The sequence below is a fragment of the Musa acuminata genome, chromosome BXJ2-1, assembly GCF_036884655.1.
Source record: "Musa acuminata AAA Group cultivar baxijiao chromosome BXJ2-1, Cavendish_Baxijiao_AAA, whole genome shotgun sequence".
In the NCBI taxonomy this organism is placed as follows: Eukaryota; Viridiplantae; Streptophyta; class Magnoliopsida; order Zingiberales; family Musaceae; genus Musa; species Musa acuminata.
In genome coordinates this window covers 7,219,717-7,238,912 of record NC_088338.1, presented here as the reverse complement: position 1 = coordinate 7,238,912, position 19,196 = coordinate 7,219,717, and the positions used below count along the sequence as shown (strand labels likewise).

Sequence of the window (19,196 nt, the reverse complement as noted above, 5' to 3'; positions counted from 1 at the left end):
CCTTTGCTCCAATGGCCTCCCGCACGATGTCGACGTGGATGAGCTTTGGTTAGTGCTTGACGTCGCACCATAGAGGGTGATGTCCATCATGCAAGAGACCATTGGAGCGATTGGGTCGATGATAAGGTCAATGGTGTGCTCCTTGTGGAGGTGGATGACATCGTGGTGAGAGCGAATATTATCATCATCAGAGGTGATCAGGTAACTACATCGACATCGACGCAAACGACGTCATCGTCCATCGCTATCAACGTCGTCTATCATTGAACATTAAAATTATTTTTTTTTATATTTTTATTGATAAAACTAACATCGTCATTAGTATAAATTAACCTAGATATCTCACTTCATAATTATAAGGATGCTAATATAATTTTTTAAAATGTAAAGATCGAGACGTTAATGATAACTAACTACAAAGAATAATTATAATTAACCCAAAAAATCAATAAATGATTGTGTTTTCACTTCAGTATTTTTTTTTTATTCTAATTTTTGATAACTAACCGACTTACAGAATCAAGTATCTCAGAGGTCACTTGTGAGTGCAATGGCGCCCCCAGTCAAAGTAACGAAATACGTGACAGTCGACTTCTGACCATATAGTCTGCCATTAGACAATACAACAACAAAGGAAAAAAAAGGCAGGCATATTGCCTACGAGGGAGACACAGCGGGGCCTTTGTGCCATGAAGATTTCTCAGGAAGAGGAGGACCACCGATGCAACTGTGTGCCCGCAAGGTTGCACCCATTGTAACGTTAACACCCGACAAAGTTTCGAACCTCTTCACATCGGCCTGTGAGTACAGTTTCGTGAAACCTTTTCAGATATGTTGGAGCTTAAACATCATATGCAGGTAATTTCCATGAAAGGAACCACGGCATCTAAGAATACTACATCCATGTCTCCCGGCAGGACCTACAGAGAGTGTTCAAGTACACGATTTTATACAAAAGGCAGATCAATAATACTAACTATACCCTCTGCTGATAAATAATAAACCACAAGAAGCTATTCTGTACATAACTTGCATATTTGTGCATCCAAGAAAATCCCACAGAGAGCTTCGTAAGGGGGAAAAAAAGGACCCAAACCAAAAGTACCCATAAGACCACAATAGATTAGTTCCGAGGCAGAGTACGAACATGTATATTTTGGAGGGTAAAACTCTATAGCATAAAATTATAAGCAATAAAAGTAGGACAATTATAAACATATTAATACTTTCTCAAAATTTTCTGACTAAGATACTAGGACAATTACATTCAGAAGGATCTGTGCCATTATCATGTTTTTCAAACATAAATAACTAGTAAAAAAAAATATCTGTAGTGATTGTTATGACCCAAAAAAAAGGAATGTCGATCATTACTTACAACAGAGAAGACCCATGACATACTACCGCACTTTATTTTTCTCATGACCTGCAAAATGCAGGCAGAACATTAACAAAAGTGTGCAGTTGCTGCAACAAAGTTATTAGAGAAAAAAGAGACTTACCAAATATGTTCGACTTCAAGGGGAACATGTTCAGCGAACCCCTTGATTTTAGCTCCTTAAGTTGCCATCGTTTATTTGGCTTTTCGTTTTTGAGTGAGCTGTCACTTGGTTCTCCTATCAAAGAACCAGGTCTCTGCTGGATTTTTTCATGGTAAATAGCTGGAGGGGCAAGTCTTAATTGAGGAATGGTATCCGTTCCAAGGTACTTGTCGGTTTTCTGGAGATCACTCAGAATCTCAAACTGCAATAACAAAGTCCAACAGGCAAACCTAATAATGCTCGCAAAATTAAGTTAGAAGATTTCATGTTTATTAACAAAGTTTCACACAGAAGCACTACCCGAGATATTTGCTGAAGGCCATAAGGCTTCTCGGTGGTATCTGATTCATGCATATGTTGAGTATTATGGAAGCCTTCTGATAGTCGAGAGCTTGATGTAGAGGTTTTTATCAAGCTATTCTCCACAAAAAATGACTTACTTTGTGCATGTGCATTTCTCTTAGGTAGGCAAACTGGGCATCCAACTAAAGGATCTTTTCTGCTCTCCTCAAATTCACATTGGAGATGGGTTGAGTGACCACAGCTGAAAACTCTAATTCCAGAAGCAGATCCCTTGGTAAGTGAGCAACCACAAATGCAACAAATGAAATCTTGAAGGGCATAGGCATGAGAGGCGCCTTTTCTTAGCAAGCTTAAGCTATAAAATGTATCATCTTCGATTAGTGATTTAGCCGTGCCCTGACAAAGAAAAACATAGGATGAAAAAATTTGTAACAGATGATTTCATAATGCAACAACAGCAAAAAAATAGAGAACATAAATAAATACGTAACAAGAACAAAAGAATTTCCTATGAAACAAAATGACAAAATAACGAACTAAAAGTAGCCGAACAAAACATGAAGAAATAAGCTACTTTAATAGCAGATGGTTCGTGCTCCCAATTATCTAAGAAAGTCCAGATAAATGCTATAATGTAATTAATAGAGAAGATTCTTCATCACTCTGATTTTTGTGCGAAAAATATTACAATGGACCACAAAGAATATGGGCAAGTTCCAGTTGAGAAACAAAGAACTGTTTAAGATGTCTTGGACATGTCCAAGGGAGACATACTAATGGATCATTAATTTGTGGCACAAGGAGGTGGAAATAAGAATTTACTTGAAACAATTCTAGAGATCTGATGGCACTTATATTGACTAGTGACAAGGATCTTCAAAGAGCTTATGTGTTGGAAGCCTAAGTATTAGCCGAAATAGCAGATAATGAACATGGCACAAAAGTGATTTTAAAAAGAAACAATCGGTGCTATGCCAGAATTGATGCGAGGGCATGGGAATTTTAGTTGAATATGCTGCAGAACACCAGCTCCATAGTGGTAATGTTAACATAAGTTCAGAAGAAAGTAACGTATGTTCCTCCATATAGACATACCAGAATTCTTCTCTCATAGCCATAAGTTCCAAGCATTCGCAGTATCGTCAACTTAAAATCACCAAACTCTCGATTGCCATTGTCAGAAAGAAGCTTGGCCATAACTACTGGAAGCGGAATATATTCAGCCATTCCCTCGATTAACTCTCCAACAAATTGTGAGAACAGTTTTCTCAAAATAGTAGCACATTTCTTGTGTGAAACTTTAGACATAGTTTCTACCACATTTGCTGGATCAGCATTCTGATGACTTTGTTTCATAGAAACTTCTTTGCTGGCAAATAACCACTTCAATGGCTCCGAGAAGCTGGAACAAAACTTTAAAATGTCAGCTAGTAGCACAACAATATTAGAGTCACTAACAGAGAGAGAAGTGTGATTGTGTCCTTCAAACTCTTCAACAATTTCATGCCAGACGACATTATATTATGAGGGCAGGAGCTGCAATAGCACTAAAGTAATTCTGTTGTAGGTATAGGAGTGTTACACAATGACGGTACCAGAACAATCAATAGATACATGACATTCATATCAAAATAGAACTCCGAACTTTTATGTTATAGAACATTTAGGTGCTTGTAACTAATCGAAAGATGGGACAGAACAAGTTTTTGTACTAGCAACTCAAGTTCTGTCCTCAAATTAAGTGGCGTGGTAAACAGTTCAGTGCTTCAAATCTTGATTAGATTGCACATGTATATCATCCCTATCAAATGAATTCAAGCAAGAAATTTTGGTTCATTTAAGTTCTTATTATATCAATTTATAAATTTTGAATGGACATGCTAAAAGAAATGTATACCCAAGAAAATAGGCCAAAAGATGCATAGCCAGAAATGGCACAACACGGCTCAGCAGAACTCTACCAGCCAAAACTTCCAACCTTATTAACTCTCCTTAAAAAAAAAAAAAAAATTGGAGTCTGGTTGACTGCTGTTCAATGGTGGGCATAGTTAGGATCTTTTGCCTGTCTTTAGCTAACTTGTGTAAGCAAAGACATTATCTGTTCAAACCTATATTGATGAGACAAACATCCATTCTGGAACAGAGTACAGCCTAGAGCATGAGTTATGACTTCAATTGTTCTGGAAAAAGCTGTGTTGTTCATAGACAAAATAATCATTAAAGGTAAGGTAAAAACAACTGCAGATATTAACCAAACTTGAGAGACATGAGACTACTACATCACTATACTAGATTGTTGATTGAGTTATTACAGAAGTTCCTTTCTCATTTCTTAACGAAAAAAAGGCATCAATGAGAAATCAGCAAAAAATTAACAATTAGGCAACACAGAGAACCAACGACAGACCAATAAGCCTGGACAAACACTGTTGTATGTGGCACATCATAATGTCCAACAGTAGCTCACTTTGAAATTATATTTACCAATAGAGTTAAATAGCTGGAAAAGACGCATGCAATCGATCCCAAATAGTTGGAATCTTATTGCTTATTAATACATTAATATAGAACCAAAGTGAATTCAGATTTATACAGATAGAAAGCTCTATTAGTCTTGGACCATAATTCATCCTAGAGTCCTTTCAGGTAATATATCTGGTTAGTTCAATTGGAATTAGTTGTAAATTTCCACTAACTCTAATATGTTTCCAGCATATTCAGTTACTTGCTGTTAGTCTGAGTTGTTTACATAGTTGAATAGTTGTTGCATTGCTTAACAAACAGATTCTGGCATCTTAAATTTTTATGGTCAATCATAATTCTTAAATAAGCTTAAAGTGCTCATATGCATTCCTCAAGACTTTTACTGATTCAAACGCAGTCATATCATATATTTTCTCATACTTGTTAAAGCGCTTAGAAAGCTTAATCTGCAATAATAAGTTTTGCAGGCAATAACAAGCTATTTATGAAACAAAGGAAAAGATAGAATATTGGATGTTGTTATAATAAAACAATAAAAGAAAACTTATGCAAATTGCAAAGTATTAAAAAAATCAGAGAAGTATTCAAAGAACACTATGCATGCCAAGATATCACATTAAAAAAGATCATGTGCTTAATATTGCAATATATCATGATTTATTAAAATAAAAATACTACTATTAATTAAATGTAGTGTATAATTTGATAAGATCTCAGATTGATTATGTCTTACAAGTCAAGCAACCGAAACCAAAGTGATTCAGACTCCACTGGGTCTAAACGTTGAGTATTTCTTTCGCATAAGCTAATGGAGGCATGCAATACATCATGGACAGAAACAACCTGAACAGAGCAACAAATTCAGAAACAACAGTGTCAATTATTAGGAAAGAAAACTGTAGTTCCATAAACAAAATTATTGGTTTATAAACCTCTTTAAGTTTTAAAATGTCTTCAAGCTGCTCCAACCCAAACGAATTACTTGACACCATCTGAGGATGTATTCTTTCCACAGCATCGACAAGCAATTCGATCTTTTCCTTCAGCCCAGTCAACATAAGTATTAGAGCACTACTAACATCACCAACTCTTTCTAGCAAAAATGCAGCAGCATCTGTAACACCATGTTCTTGACAAATACGTAGACACTGCTCCAGTCTATAATTATCAAAAGTCTCTAAGAACTTCAAGACTGAGCTGCGTTCAAACTGGCACAAAAGCTACATGAAGGAAATAGAATAAGATGAGAAGAATGGGACTTGAGTATTGATGATTAGAACAATACAAGATGAAGACAAACACAAGTACAGACAAGCATGCACGAGAAAAAGAAAATTACCACAGAACACTAAAAAGAACGAAAGAGATGAAACTAAGGATATAATTGCCTGAAAATAATTTCTTTAAAAATTGATTCCTATGTAGGGGAAATTGTGTGTTAACTATCAAATTGCTTGACACTTACAAGTTACAATAACAATTAAATTGTTACAGATAAACTTATAACAATGCTGAATCCATCAAAGAGGAAATGCAGATGGTATAAAATAAAGAGACATGTAATATTTCAAGGGTTTTTGAGCATTTATATAACAGATCATAAGAATTACACTAAGATTTTAACTAAACTTAAATTAAGATAATATCAGCTTTGAGTAGCCAAAAACTAGTTGACCACAAACCATGTCATGCCACAAACTGGACTTGCACCATCCAACATTCAAGTATTCTAGCTATTAGACACACTGTTGACCACAAACTGGACAAACCATGTAGCTAGCTAACTAGATGCTATGATGACAAAATCACACATCCAAGGTTTTCCCCTCCAGAAAAAGGAAATCGAGTGAGTGTATTATTCATACCCCAGTTTGTAGGTATAGATATCAAATAAAACACAAGCCAGAATTAGTAAAACTAATAATATAAATGAGTTGTAACAAATAAAAGAGTAAAAATACTTATCAATGACAAACATGCAATGCATGTCTAAGGAGGAATTTCACATGTTCCTTGCAGCTTTATCAAGCTTATTTGACAATTTAAAATCTTACCACTAAGTACAACTCTGTCAACTCATCAGTTACATGGATCGGGTTATGATGCAAAAGCTTGGGAAAACTTGATAGTCTTTTGGCATATTCTTCAAGATCATTTGGTGTATCTCTGATTTTCCCAAACGAACCATTTGAGCCTTGAACAGTCTCAAGCACAGGAAAGCTGAGATTTCCTGACAAGTGAACATCAATGGTAGTTTTTAAGAAAAGGAATAGGCTTTGCGGATGAGATCGAAGTTCTGATAGGATATGCTGACACTGGCTACTAAATTGGTCAATAACCAAGAAAAAGGTGCATTCCCTGCCACCAGAACAATGTTTCAGAACATAAGCAACAAGTGCAAAATGGAAAGGGATGAGATTCAACATATGCACAATTGTTTCTTGAATAATCAACACCATTTAGTGTTACCTGCAGCTTTACCTGCTTAGCTTGACTAATTCTGGAATTCGCAAAATTACCGCTGTCTCAAAACAAGAAGCTTCATTATTTTTCAACTGCAACAGAATCTTGTTGATGAAAGCAAAGGCATGGATAGGTTCATCCAGATCCTTCATGTAACTATCTAAAGCATCAATATTTTGGCCTCTGATCTCATGTATCAAACCACAAGCCTATTGAATGAAGATGAAACATGTCAATGAAAATATCCAGAATATGTGGTACTGGATGAAAAAACATGTAAATGAAAAAAGTGTAAATATTAATAGTTAGAGCATACAAACTACCTGATAAAACTGGGCATCCACGCAAAGACAAATGAGATCATCAGGGTTCCAATCTGCCTGAGGAACAATTTTCAGAAGAGTGAGCACTTGTTTCTCTCTTTGAGAAGCTTCAGCTTCATTATTTGGGTCATATGATGCCAGATCGTGTGAGGTCAAATATTGAAGAATATGCTTTAGCACCCTCCCAGAAATAGTAGCTTGCTTATAGGAAACAAGAAATGCGATGAACTGAAGCAATTGAGATAAATCCTTCTTCGATGGCCATACATCCACACTGTGCTCCATCACAAATGATTTTATCACCTCTGATTCCAAATCAAGAATATTTATAAGTTTGTCCACAATGTTCTGTACAATTGCATCCTGATTTTCCAAGCTCTGAAAATCATCTTCTTTTTCATGTTCAACATTGGATTCACTATTACATTGTACAGACTCATCCATCTGTTTATGCCCCTCTTCCGCAAAAGCACATTGCAGGACTTCTAGAGTAGATTCAGTGTCCAACCAAAGGAGATAGCACAGATTTGGGCAAAGACCACAGGATGCCTTGAAACTTTTTAAGACTTCAGAGTTCGAATTTTTAGAATCCTCTAGCAAAAACTGCAATAATTCTACTCTAACTGATTGCAAACTTGAAGATGGAAGAGTACCATGACCTGTAACCAAAATTTCTTCTTTAAATACAAAATAAAAGGTACCAAAAAATGGTTATTTTCACAACTAGGAAGAAAAAAGAGAAGCAAGATGAAGCTGCAAAGGACCAAACAAGAATATGACAAAAAAGCCAATTAGATACTGTGATAACATCACTAAAGAATGCGACTAACAAATCATGGTGAAAATTGAAAGAAGTGATGTACAACGTGCCATTGGAAGAGATTCCAGAGGAGATTACAGCATTTATCTGGGTTATAAATCAAGAACAACGCTGCAAAATCTTTTAATTAAATTTGATTTTTTTTATGGAAAAGTAGGATTCAACTAAGCAGCACTTAGAGCGTCTAGACACACAAGATCATTATGGTAGTTGTAATGTGTTGATCTGCAGATCATGCCACAACATCCCATACTTTCTCCCAGCAAACAGTAAACTAAAAAGTGTCCATGTTCCACGATGTGCCACACAGCATATCACAAAAAACAAAAGGCAGCCCAGTGCCTGAGGCTCTTACTAATATGTAACACCAAGCTTCCCCTCTTGTCCAACACATTAGAGTGGTTAAAAGTCAAATTTTCATTAACATCACTTTTGCCTTATATCATGTCATAGAATGAACAAAAAACATACCAGGAGGAAACGCTAAACCTTGAAAGCAATACTTAAGATAAACAAGCATCCTGTACCTGCTTACATGAATCATAATAAGCTGTAGTTAGAAATAAAAATTAATAAACCAACTAAAACAGAAAATCAGTATAATTCATAAAAAAGCGATATAACATAGTTAATAATCACATCAATCAGATATATTAAATGAAACATCAACTTCAACTACCCTTGCAATCAAGCAAATAAATATAAAGGCTAAAACATCTACAGAATAACCAGATCATATTTCACAAATAATGGGCATGAATTTAATAAACTATAATTTAAAAATAAGATATAATATTGAATTTTAAATAAAAACAAATATTTAATGGATTAGTAAGCAAAATAACTCAAGATTAGTAAAAATAATGGGCATGAATAGATATAATGTTTTAAATCTCCATTTGCTCCAGCAATAATGAAAACCACTAAATTTAACTGAGAAATTAATGACGTTAAGACATCTAAAAAATAACCAGATCATTTTATACATGTAATGCAGGTGTACTTACAACCTATAATTTAAAAAAGGATACAAGTAAAGAGTTTTAGATACAAAAGAAAATATTTAATTTTTTGATGGATTAGTAAGCACAATAATTCAAGATAAAATTTTAGCTGTTGGCTCTTGAAATAAGATCCTCTGCCTATTTATTCAATGGTTAAACCAAAGGCTCATATAGAAATTTATTCCACAATTTGAAAATAAAATAATCCACTTGGATGTTCTTGAACTTTTTTACTAATCAGTGAAAGAAAAAGAAATTTACTTGTTTTTTATTTACAGATTTGCAAATCAATTAAACTTATGGACAGATTATAAAAACGAATTATATATGAAAAGAAAAATATCTTATGAATATAAGAAATATAAGAATTTAGTCCTCCATTGGTTTGGGCAATGATGAAAACCATGAAATTAATTGAGAAATTAATCATATGCAACAAGTAAAAACATGAAAAAAAGAGAAGAAGCACAGAATTCCATCAAATATATAAGGCATCTAAAGAACACTTAATAATTCAAGGATTAATAATTAAAACAAAGGCTTTAAGAATTAAAAAACAGCAAAAAAAAGTGTTGATCCATAGATAAGTATCCATTGGTTCATCTGACAATGATCATATGCTATTTGAAGGGTTCAATAAATTATTCAAAGGACTTATTTGTAAACATCATATGTAGGGGCTTAGAGTTGAAAATAGAACCCTCAAAAAGTTATGTTTCAGGATTAAAAAAATCCAGCAATTAAGAGATGGTGCCAATTGCACTTTAGTGTCCAATGTAGAACATTTGTGTAACTTGCATCGAGTATCTGGGTTCCATGCTGAACTCAATTCATGTGGGAATAATAAATACCCCAATCCATGTAAGTCAAATACTAGGCCCTGGCAAGAAAGCTTGTACAGAAGAATGATTTTTCCAGTCACCACATGACTTAGCAATGTATTCTAATATGCATAACCAAAGAGATGCACAGGCGAACAGCCACATTCTCAGACCAACTTCAGAAACGATGTACTGAAAGTTACAACATAATCAACAGGAATGATATTCAATCGTAAGAAGTCATGAACAAGACTTTCTGTACACCAAGCCTCCCTTGTTGTGATATCCTATAATAGTCCCAGACTGAATGTGGGATATGGCTTGAGACAGTATACGAGTCAATAACCACCTTTTATAATACCCCCAGTTTAGTCTATCATCAAAAAATGGGAGAATACTTGAATTGGCTTATAAGGGCTTAGGTCCAGACTCATCAAGTCAATGGTTCAGTTATCCTATCGGGCCAGGTCACGACAAATAATATCATAAACAATCTAGCATTAGGCATTATGAGAAGCTTGAGCAGAAAAGGATTACCCAAGGACAAAGTTGAAAGCACATTAAAATTTAAAGTCAGACCTCTCATGTCACATGCTAAGGTTTGACTCGAGGTTATATTTAAGTCTTGATAAGGAAGTCAAACCCTGAAGTGGATAAGATCATAACACTCATTTTAGTCCATATCAAAAGCGGGAGAAGAATAGGTTTATAAGAGTTCAAAAAAACCTAAGTGACTACTATTAACTTGGATTTTAGAATTTTTAGTCCAGGCTCATCAACTAAGTGGATTAGTTATCCAATTGGGCCAAGACGTGACACCTTCATTGGGGATCACCCATAGTTTTCAGGTTCATGCTGTGATAGACATGATATTCGAGCAACCAATCCCAATGTGCCATCAACTGGGACCCAATTTTGCATAGGAACAGATTTCTGGTTCAGTGAAAGAAAATATGGTAGACAATGATGATGACAAAGTAGACCATGTTGCCTCAGGAGCCCACATCATATACAGGACTCTGAGTGATGTGTGTCACATATATGGATCTACCGAGAATGTCAAGTGTTTAAATGAGGAGATTGTGATAACAATAGCAGTACTACATTGAATGTGTGTTATAGCTTGAGATAGTACACAGTCATTAATTAATTTCAAAGAACACTTTCTAGTACTTCATTTCAGGGTCTTGTACAGCACGATTTTTGGGTTCAGAATGTCACTCACATCCTCATTCTGATACTAGCGAAGATTGAACATAGGCATCTCATGGAGGAGAGCGAGAAGAATTTGAGAGAACAAAAAGGTCACCTAGGACCAGCTGACAGTGAGCCAAAAGAGAAAAAAGTAGAAATGGAGTAAAAAAATTAGAAAAGGAGAGGACAAAAAATGAGAAGAGATATTTTTACTGACTTGTCTAATTTCTAATTGTTATGACCAGTTTTCATATATATACAATTATTTCTAAAAGATCCAAAACCACAACCAGAACCATCTGATCTGGAAGATCTTAACCCTATTGGAGGTTTCTAACAGAAAAATCCAGCCCATTGCACAAGGCTCTGTTCATTGGGAGAGTCAACGAGAGCAGGAGGTTATTTCCAAGACTAAATGTAAGTCAACTAACAGCAAATTTTATTACTCCAATCTTAATTCAATTCCAGTCCTCAATTCTGAGACCATACTAAAAAACATAGCAGAGAGAAATCAAACAAATGAAATTTATAGGGCTCGGGAAAATTTTGTCCAGGTAACAGCAGAATGTACCCAACAGATGCAGCATCTCCTCTTGAAGTATCTTGTACAACAACTAAAAGTTCTTCTAATGGTGTCTTGTAGTCATCTAGACCTCGATTGAAAAGATATATCAGTGCGCCATACAGACCATGTTCACGGCATAACCGAACTACCTGCATGAACAATAGGGCATTGACCTCCAGTTCAAAATCAAAATAACTGAAAAATAAGAAAAACATTTCTCAGTGAAGAACTACAAATTTCAAGATAAATGACTCATTAAATTTCTCAAATTAAGTTACTTGATTAAAATCCAAAGAGGAAATATCCATGTGAAGAACACATTGTTCAACTCGTTGCAGCCATCCTCTGCTACTATAATGCTCTACCAAGGCTTGCATAATCTGCAAGTTTTTGCGAAAATTATCTTCAGTATAAAGTTTCTATTTATAATAGTTATGGAATATGAAAGTAATCAGTACTCAGAAAAGAGGATACACAGTCAAAAATACCTCTGGAGGTAAACACCCAAGCACATCTTTTAGAATGTATGGCTCTAAAATTTCCAAAAATGTGCCTGTCACAGAAGGAAAATAAGGTTAACTGGATCAAACACTAGACAATGGTATCTTAATGTTGAAAATATCGATCTTAAATGCTGGCATTTTAACTAAAAACTGACTCTTTCAATGAAAAAGTTGTCCAAAACTTCAACAGAATGTCATCTCATTCAGGTCATATGATTTATTTACTCCAAACAAATTTGTAAATATATGTAGACGAACAAGGCACAACATGAGGATACAAAATTAACAAAATTACAAGTTTAGACACATATTGACCTAGACTTAGTAAGAACTGAGCACATGCACATGGTGCACCAAAGAACCAAACAATCATGATACCTGACAAGTGAAAATGGCAGATGCGTATTATATAGGATGTCATTAGACTATTAACACTAACTCCAACTTAGTCCTAAAATTTGCATTTGATACAATGAAGACCACACCTCTGGCGAGTCCTTGCATCCCAACGAACAAATGATTGATGTCTTTGACCTATTAGACACATAACAGCTTAATAATATATTTCCTTTCCAAGGCCAACGACATGAAGATTTTTTTTAGTGGATAGAATGACTTCTGCAGGATTTCATCATAGAACAAATGTATCCCTCCAAAATCAAAGAATTTGTCTCAGATGGCCACTTCCAGCATGACAAGTACTTAGAAGAACCACAAATCAAACAGTAAGGTACATATTGCATTTCTCCTCTTATTCCACATTCAAACTTGTATATTTCTGATCATGTGTTATTTACCAATGTATAATTTCTATCTGCAAAATCACTATCTTGGTTGACAAATTAATGATTTCAAATATGATGATGTCAACACTATGTTGATCTAATGTTATCAACTGGGAAGAAATCTCCAAATCAAAAACAAGTACCTTAACTAGTGATTTTCTAGAACCCATTTGCTTCTAAAGAGCCTTGTTACAATCAGCATAATAGAAGGTACGCACAATAACATAAATGAATCACACAAATAGCAACATCCTAGATAACTGCAAGCAGTAATTAACACCAACAGATCAGAACAACATATTAAAATATTGATAAAGAACCAACCTTAAGAATGATAAAGATTTTTTATTAATTTTATGCTCATACCATTAGAATAAATGAATACTGATTATGTGCCCATCCATGAGCCCAAACAAACCTATATACAGGCTCTTAATACACAGATGAATATAACACTGCAAAAAGCACCATAATGTTGAGAAAGTTGACGAAGCACATCTTTGCCAGGCCAAGGGGCCCACAAGATAGCATCAACTGAACTATAGCCTATTCAGTTTTGTATGGGATCCATCCCAAAATGTGATGTTAGAACTTAGAGAGCCACAGGCCTCATAAGAGACTAAGCTCTTCTTCTCAAGGCACGTCATGGAACAGATAGATTCTAAAGGATAAAACTGTGCAGGTCATAGCCTAAAGTGGACAATATCTTGTGGGCCCCTATGGCACAAACAATGCCGTTGGGCGTTGTGTACTTCATCAATAGCAATATCGACCCTACAAGTAAGGAACATTCAGGACTTGGAAGTTCATCCATCTTAGTGATGCCATTAAATCTAATAAATATCAGCTACTTCTTCCATGAGCCCAAAGGATAAACTGCCCAAAATTTAAAAATCTAGATTATCACAAAGTTCTAAAAGTATTCCAGGCATATATAATCAATTAAGAACCATTGAAACAGTTACATTTTAACACAAAATAATGAAACATGAATACTATAGCCACTGGCATCAGTTGCACATACTTCATTAGGACAGAAAGTACCTCCATGTTCAACAGCAACAAATTTGGAGAAGATTGTGTCAAACAAGATGTCAGTCCTTTTTATGTGCACACAAAATTCCACAGCCACACCCCCGACACGGGCATATTGACCCTCTATTTCGGCAAGCAGGGTACTGTCTGCGGACTTCATTCCTTCCACTAGATCCACTTTTTCAATTTGGTTGCAAAACGCAACTGAAATATATGAGAAAACCTCATCCACATATGATAATATCAGCTCTACAAGAAATGGCATTATGACCTCCCTTATGGCATCCACTGTCCTTGGAAGATCAATTACACCATGGGCATTGCCATCATAAAGCCTCATTGACATATCAAGTGCACCCATCCAATCACCTGCCCTTTGTAGTACTTGAATCCTCTCCCGCCAGGGAAGAAGACGAGAAACTATAAGATGCATTGGCCCTAGTATATATACTGTGGCTCCTCTTACTGCTATTGAATTGTGAAATGCCTTCTCTGGATTCCCAAAAGTGTTAGAAAAATATGTATTATAAGTAATCACATCATCAATTCCCAAACCGCTTACAATGAAGCTAGTTCGGTGAAGCTCATTTCCATCTTTGGAGAACAAGCAAAGATGTCCCCTCAGGGTAACAACCACTAACATCTGCAGAAAATAAAATTGCATGCTTTATATAAAAGAGGATGTAAATCAAAAGGGAAGCAAGGCTGGAGTTAGACCTTTTAGATACCTGATCATCCAACCATGCAACACCTACAGCAGCACTGTCAAGACTCCACTCCTTGTGCCTTTTCATCTCTGATTTAACCAACTTGGCCACTTGGACCCTTCGGTCCCATGCGATTGCGAGCCACGAAACTTTATCAGATGAATCTGCAGGTTGTAATGTGGCTGTCAGAAGAACATTACTACTTTGTACATAAATAAGTGCAAATTTGTTCAGAGAACCTTAGAACCTCACCCGGTGATGAGTCATGAACCGATGTCCATTTCCATGCAGCATAGGGCATAGACCCTTCGCGCACACCATCTGGTCTAGGAAATTTATTAAATACTTCTACATTGGGACTCAATCTTACCTGAAAATAATCAGCAACACCACCCAGACCAAGCATCAGAATTCATACTTAACTCAATCTGAACTGCAAGACTAACACTAGCATTTGACCACATCTATCTGAAGATTCCATACCACCAAAGCATTTTGATGGGTGACAAATATGACCACACCTTCTTCCACCAAAGAAGAACCTTCATTGAAGAGCTTCCATCCAGCCTCCCCTCCAACTACACCTCCAACAACACCTCCCACCATGCTGCCAAGGCCATTGGAGGACATTGCCGAGTACCCTTGAGTAGATGGATTGGCAAATCCATGGAAATCATCCATTAAAAGAGGACAAGCACATAATACAGTGCCGGTCTTTTGGCCATCAAGAAGACACTGTTGACAAGACAAAGTTGATTGTGTGATCAAATTATGATCAATCTCAATACTGAACAAAGATCAGGATTGTTTTTAATTTACCTGTGTCTTGATAGAGAAACGGTTGAGCAAAGGAACAACTGAAACTGTGTGTAATAAAACAAGCCCCTTGCAATCACCAGTAACAGCTTTAAACTGGCGAGTGGTTTGCGGATCTTGACCTAAAAACAATGTATGGACGACTGGTGCAGCATGTTCTCCAGTGATTACTTTTGCTGCTATTGCTTTCTGCACATCCCAAACTGTTAAATGACCATCGCCATATCCTACTAAAAGCAGATCACCTTGCTGGTTGAAGCACATCGACGTTGCAGGTGTTTGAGATTTCTCACCATGGGAACCAAAAGTTAGCATCTGAAAATTAAGCATGCTTTAGTACTTTCATCTGACAGAAGCACCCACTTATATTTTGCACATACTCAGTTGAACCACAAAAATAGAAGAAACAAGAAAGTCTATGCAGAAAAAGACACCATTCAAAAGAAGTAATACCCTAAATCTACAAAAAGTACCTTCTAATTTTTCAAGACACTGTTTTCTTTCCACTGATCGTCAATTGGAACACTTTAAGATAACATGAATGCCTTACAATTCAAAATATATATTTTAAAAGTTTATAACATATTATACAAGTCCATATCCTGAGAAAAGTTTTAAAAGCTTATTCATCATCTTAATCTCAGGTTACATTTTGTATCTCACACTAAAACAAAGAATTTACATACAACTTCATGAATCTTTCGACCTAATCTCCTTCCCTCCTGAAGACATATTTCAGAACAAAAATGATGTTAAATTCTTTTAAATTAAATAAAATCTGGTATCAGTATATTTAACTAGTTGCAGAAATTAGAATTAACGTACTAGACCCAAAAGATCAGATTAAACGATTGCCACGATTTTGATAACACAACACACAGTCCATAAGAGTCTTTTGATAGGCAAGCCATGCTTGCAAAGCAGGGATTTCGTAACCAGTCAATGCAATCATAATTCACCTGGTTCAACTCGATTCAATCTATTTTTCAGTCAGTTGAATAAACAAGTTCATGGGTTATGTATTCAAAGTTCATGCCCATGAAAAAGGGTGATTCAGTTCGGAGGTTCCATAAATGCAGGATCTAGATATGGTAAATGTATGTGGCCTTATATCTGACAGTAAAGAGGTTCAGTCACTAAAACACTCGAACAACCAGATCGAAATGGATCAACCTTAACATGTCCAATTCATGCCTAATAACTCCTTTACCGAAAGCAAAGTTCGTGGCTCTCAAAACTACTGTGCACCGTTCCATGCTAATGTCTATTAAATGCCTATATGAAATAGAAGGATCACAACTTCCTGTCATTTTTTACCTACAGGCAACTTAATCACTGCCAACAACATAACTGGGGAACTAGATGAACCAAAATTAAATAAAACATGCTTCCAAGTTCCATCCAGAATGTAGTACTATACATTAAGAGAATGAATTCCAATATCATGTCGTGAAACCAAATGATGACAACACAGATACTTGATGAAAATGATTTCAATCAAATGGGTACAGGCTTATAAATAATTAAAACAAACAAGCGAGTAGTCCCAAACCAACCTTGGAATCCATATTGTCAACAAGATGAGTAGAATATTTGCTGGTAAGAACAATAACAGCTCCTTTAGACATGCCCACAGCTATATAATTCATATGAACAGCCACCACTTGTGGGGAGCCATGGTCATGCTTGAATGATTGTGAAGAAATGGCACGAGTTATCGCATTGTCGATATCTATCTGCAAGTAACCAACAGCAGGTGGTCCCCTTCGGATTCCCTCCAACCTCATCGGCTGTGCAGCCACCCCTTCCTCCCAGTGCAGGCCAGAGGATGCATGCCTCTTCTCCAGCTCCTCAGCCCATTCCAGAGGCTTCATAGAAGCTCGAAGTTTTTTCTCCGCTTTCTTCTCAGCCTTCTTACTGTTCTCCAACTGCACTAATCTCTCCTCAATTAGTCTATCTATATCGCTTACAACCTGGGTTTCTTCTCTTGTAGATCTTACTTCATCAGGAGAATTCTCCTCGCCAATGTCCTCTCTCTCCATTTCTGGCATTTCCGGTTCCACTTCTTTATTAGTGTCAACCGTGTTTTCATGGACAACATCATCGTCAGTGAATAGCAAATCATCATCCCCCTTAGGCGCATTCTCATCAGGAATAACATGAACATACAGTTCCTGACCGGTCTCCACCAGATCCATGGCATCTTCTTCCAATTTCCCAGGAGTCACGATCTCATTAGCTGAGACAGAACCATGGCCCGCTTCCGATACTTCATCATCCCCATGGACATCCTCAGATGCTTCAACTGAAGACCCCAAGACTTCATCATCCCCTTCAACCCCTCCAGGTTCCAAGTTCTCACTTACGACGGTAACTTCTGAACGCTCTGACTCATCCAATCCTTCGGAACCGGCACTCCCCACCGCATCCCCTCCTGATTCCTCCAGATCTTTCCAGACAGAGCCGATGCTGGCTCTACTATTCTTGATGGCCACAGCATGAGGCGTCGGGACGGCGCGGGAGGCAGCGGCCGCGGCCGCGAGTGCAGCACCTGGCTTAGGGTTAGGCCTGACGCCGCCAAAAAAAGATGGCAGCGGGCGAGACGAAGACGACGACGAAGAAGAAGTAGCATTCCATAACCCCAAGGAAGAGAGGGAGACGGAAGCGGAGAGCTCGCGAGATCTCCGTCTCCAATCGAAGGAGGTCGAGGGTTCTTCCGCGATTTCGGAAACCGATTCTTGAACCCTTCTCGCGACTTCTTCCGCGACGCCTGCTCCCTCCGTGGGCTTTTGCTCGGGCGTTAGGGTCAGGGCTTTGGAGACGAGAACCGGCGTCTTGGCGAGATGGAAGGAGGAAGAGTCCGAGTCTGAGTCGGAGTCGGAGTCGGAGTCGGAGTCATTAAGGATCTCGTCCACGGTGCGACGGCGGACGGCGGGGGGGAGCTCCGCGTCGCCGCCGCCGCCGTCGTCGTCGTCGTCGCTGGAGGAGGAGAAGAGGTCGCCGCCGTGGGATCGGAGAAGGGAGTCGAGGTCGAGCGGCGTCGGCGACGTTGTCATCACGGTGTCATCTTCCGGTTCTTCGCGAGTCGCCGTTTCTTTTAGACATATCTTGGCCTCGAAGGAATGTTGCATAAATCCACCGGTCGGTCTCGATACAAACTTCACAACCAAATCGCGCCGGTCCGGTCGAGTCACAAAGCTTTCGAATCGAATTCGAGAAAACGGACCGACCGGATACAAATTTATGGACCCAATTAGCATTTCCTTTTTGTTGATCCATCAAAATGTGAATATTATTATTGTTACAAAAGTGAAAATCATAAACTGAAACAAAAACTTAAATAGATTTACTATATTTTTGGGTGAAATTTATTAGGTGTTTAATATGCTTGTTAAGTCTAGTAAATTGTTTTATAGTGCAAGAGTAATTACATCACATTTAGGCATAAAAATGACTGCCTTAAGGAACAAAATTTAGGAAGAAATTCTCATTAAAAAAATCACAAAATTTGCGTTTAAAGTGGTAAAAATACTAATATATTCTTAGTCAAACTAAAAGTATTTAAATTTTTATTTGTAGATTCTATTAAAATATTTTTTTATCCTTTTTGTTACGGTAAGTAACTTTCTCAGCCGTGACCTCGGGGTCGACGCGGTCGGTTCAGGGCTCCAAATGACTGGGATCAGACGTGGCTCCTCTTGGATGGTTGCGGTGGCTGCCACGGAGGCCGCTGGCCGGAAAGTCTCGGGGCGTCGAGCAGATTAAGTGGCAGTCGAGTACCTGCACACAGGTCGGGCCCGTTACTCGGCCTGGCCCCTCCGACGATTAAGTT

The 19,196-nt window shown here is 37.3% G+C and overlaps 1 protein-coding gene across 2 annotated transcripts; it reads right to left on the bottom strand.

The window, feature by feature from the left end:
• Window positions 1-445: 445 nt before the first annotated feature.
• On the bottom strand, window positions 446-18,491 carry LOC135584495 (uncharacterized). 2 transcript variants are annotated; one of them, XM_065092912.1, is made up of 20 exons: window positions 16,921-18,491; window positions 15,368-15,679; window positions 15,032-15,283; window positions 14,801-14,918; window positions 14,570-14,712; window positions 13,851-14,484; window positions 12,007-12,071; window positions 11,797-11,898; window positions 11,525-11,667; window positions 8,406-8,461; window positions 7,115-7,773; window positions 6,810-7,000; window positions 6,383-6,686; window positions 5,261-5,548; window positions 5,062-5,171; window positions 2,940-3,246; window positions 1,842-2,240; window positions 1,503-1,743; window positions 1,375-1,426; window positions 446-920 (listed from the first exon to the last, which is right to left on the bottom strand). In XM_065092912.1, exons 1-19 carry the CDS (start codon window positions 18,418-18,420, stop codon window positions 1,401-1,403), a joined length of 5,850 nt encoding a protein of 1,949 aa, XP_064948984.1. In that variant the 5' UTR covers window positions 18,421-18,491; the 3' UTR covers window positions 446-920; window positions 1,375-1,400. The 2 variants fall into 2 exon arrangements, with proteins under 2 accessions (XP_064948984.1, XP_064948983.1); XM_065092911.1 differs by having other exon boundaries at window positions 1,379-1,426.
• Between the last annotated feature and the right edge of the window lie 705 nt (window positions 18,492-19,196).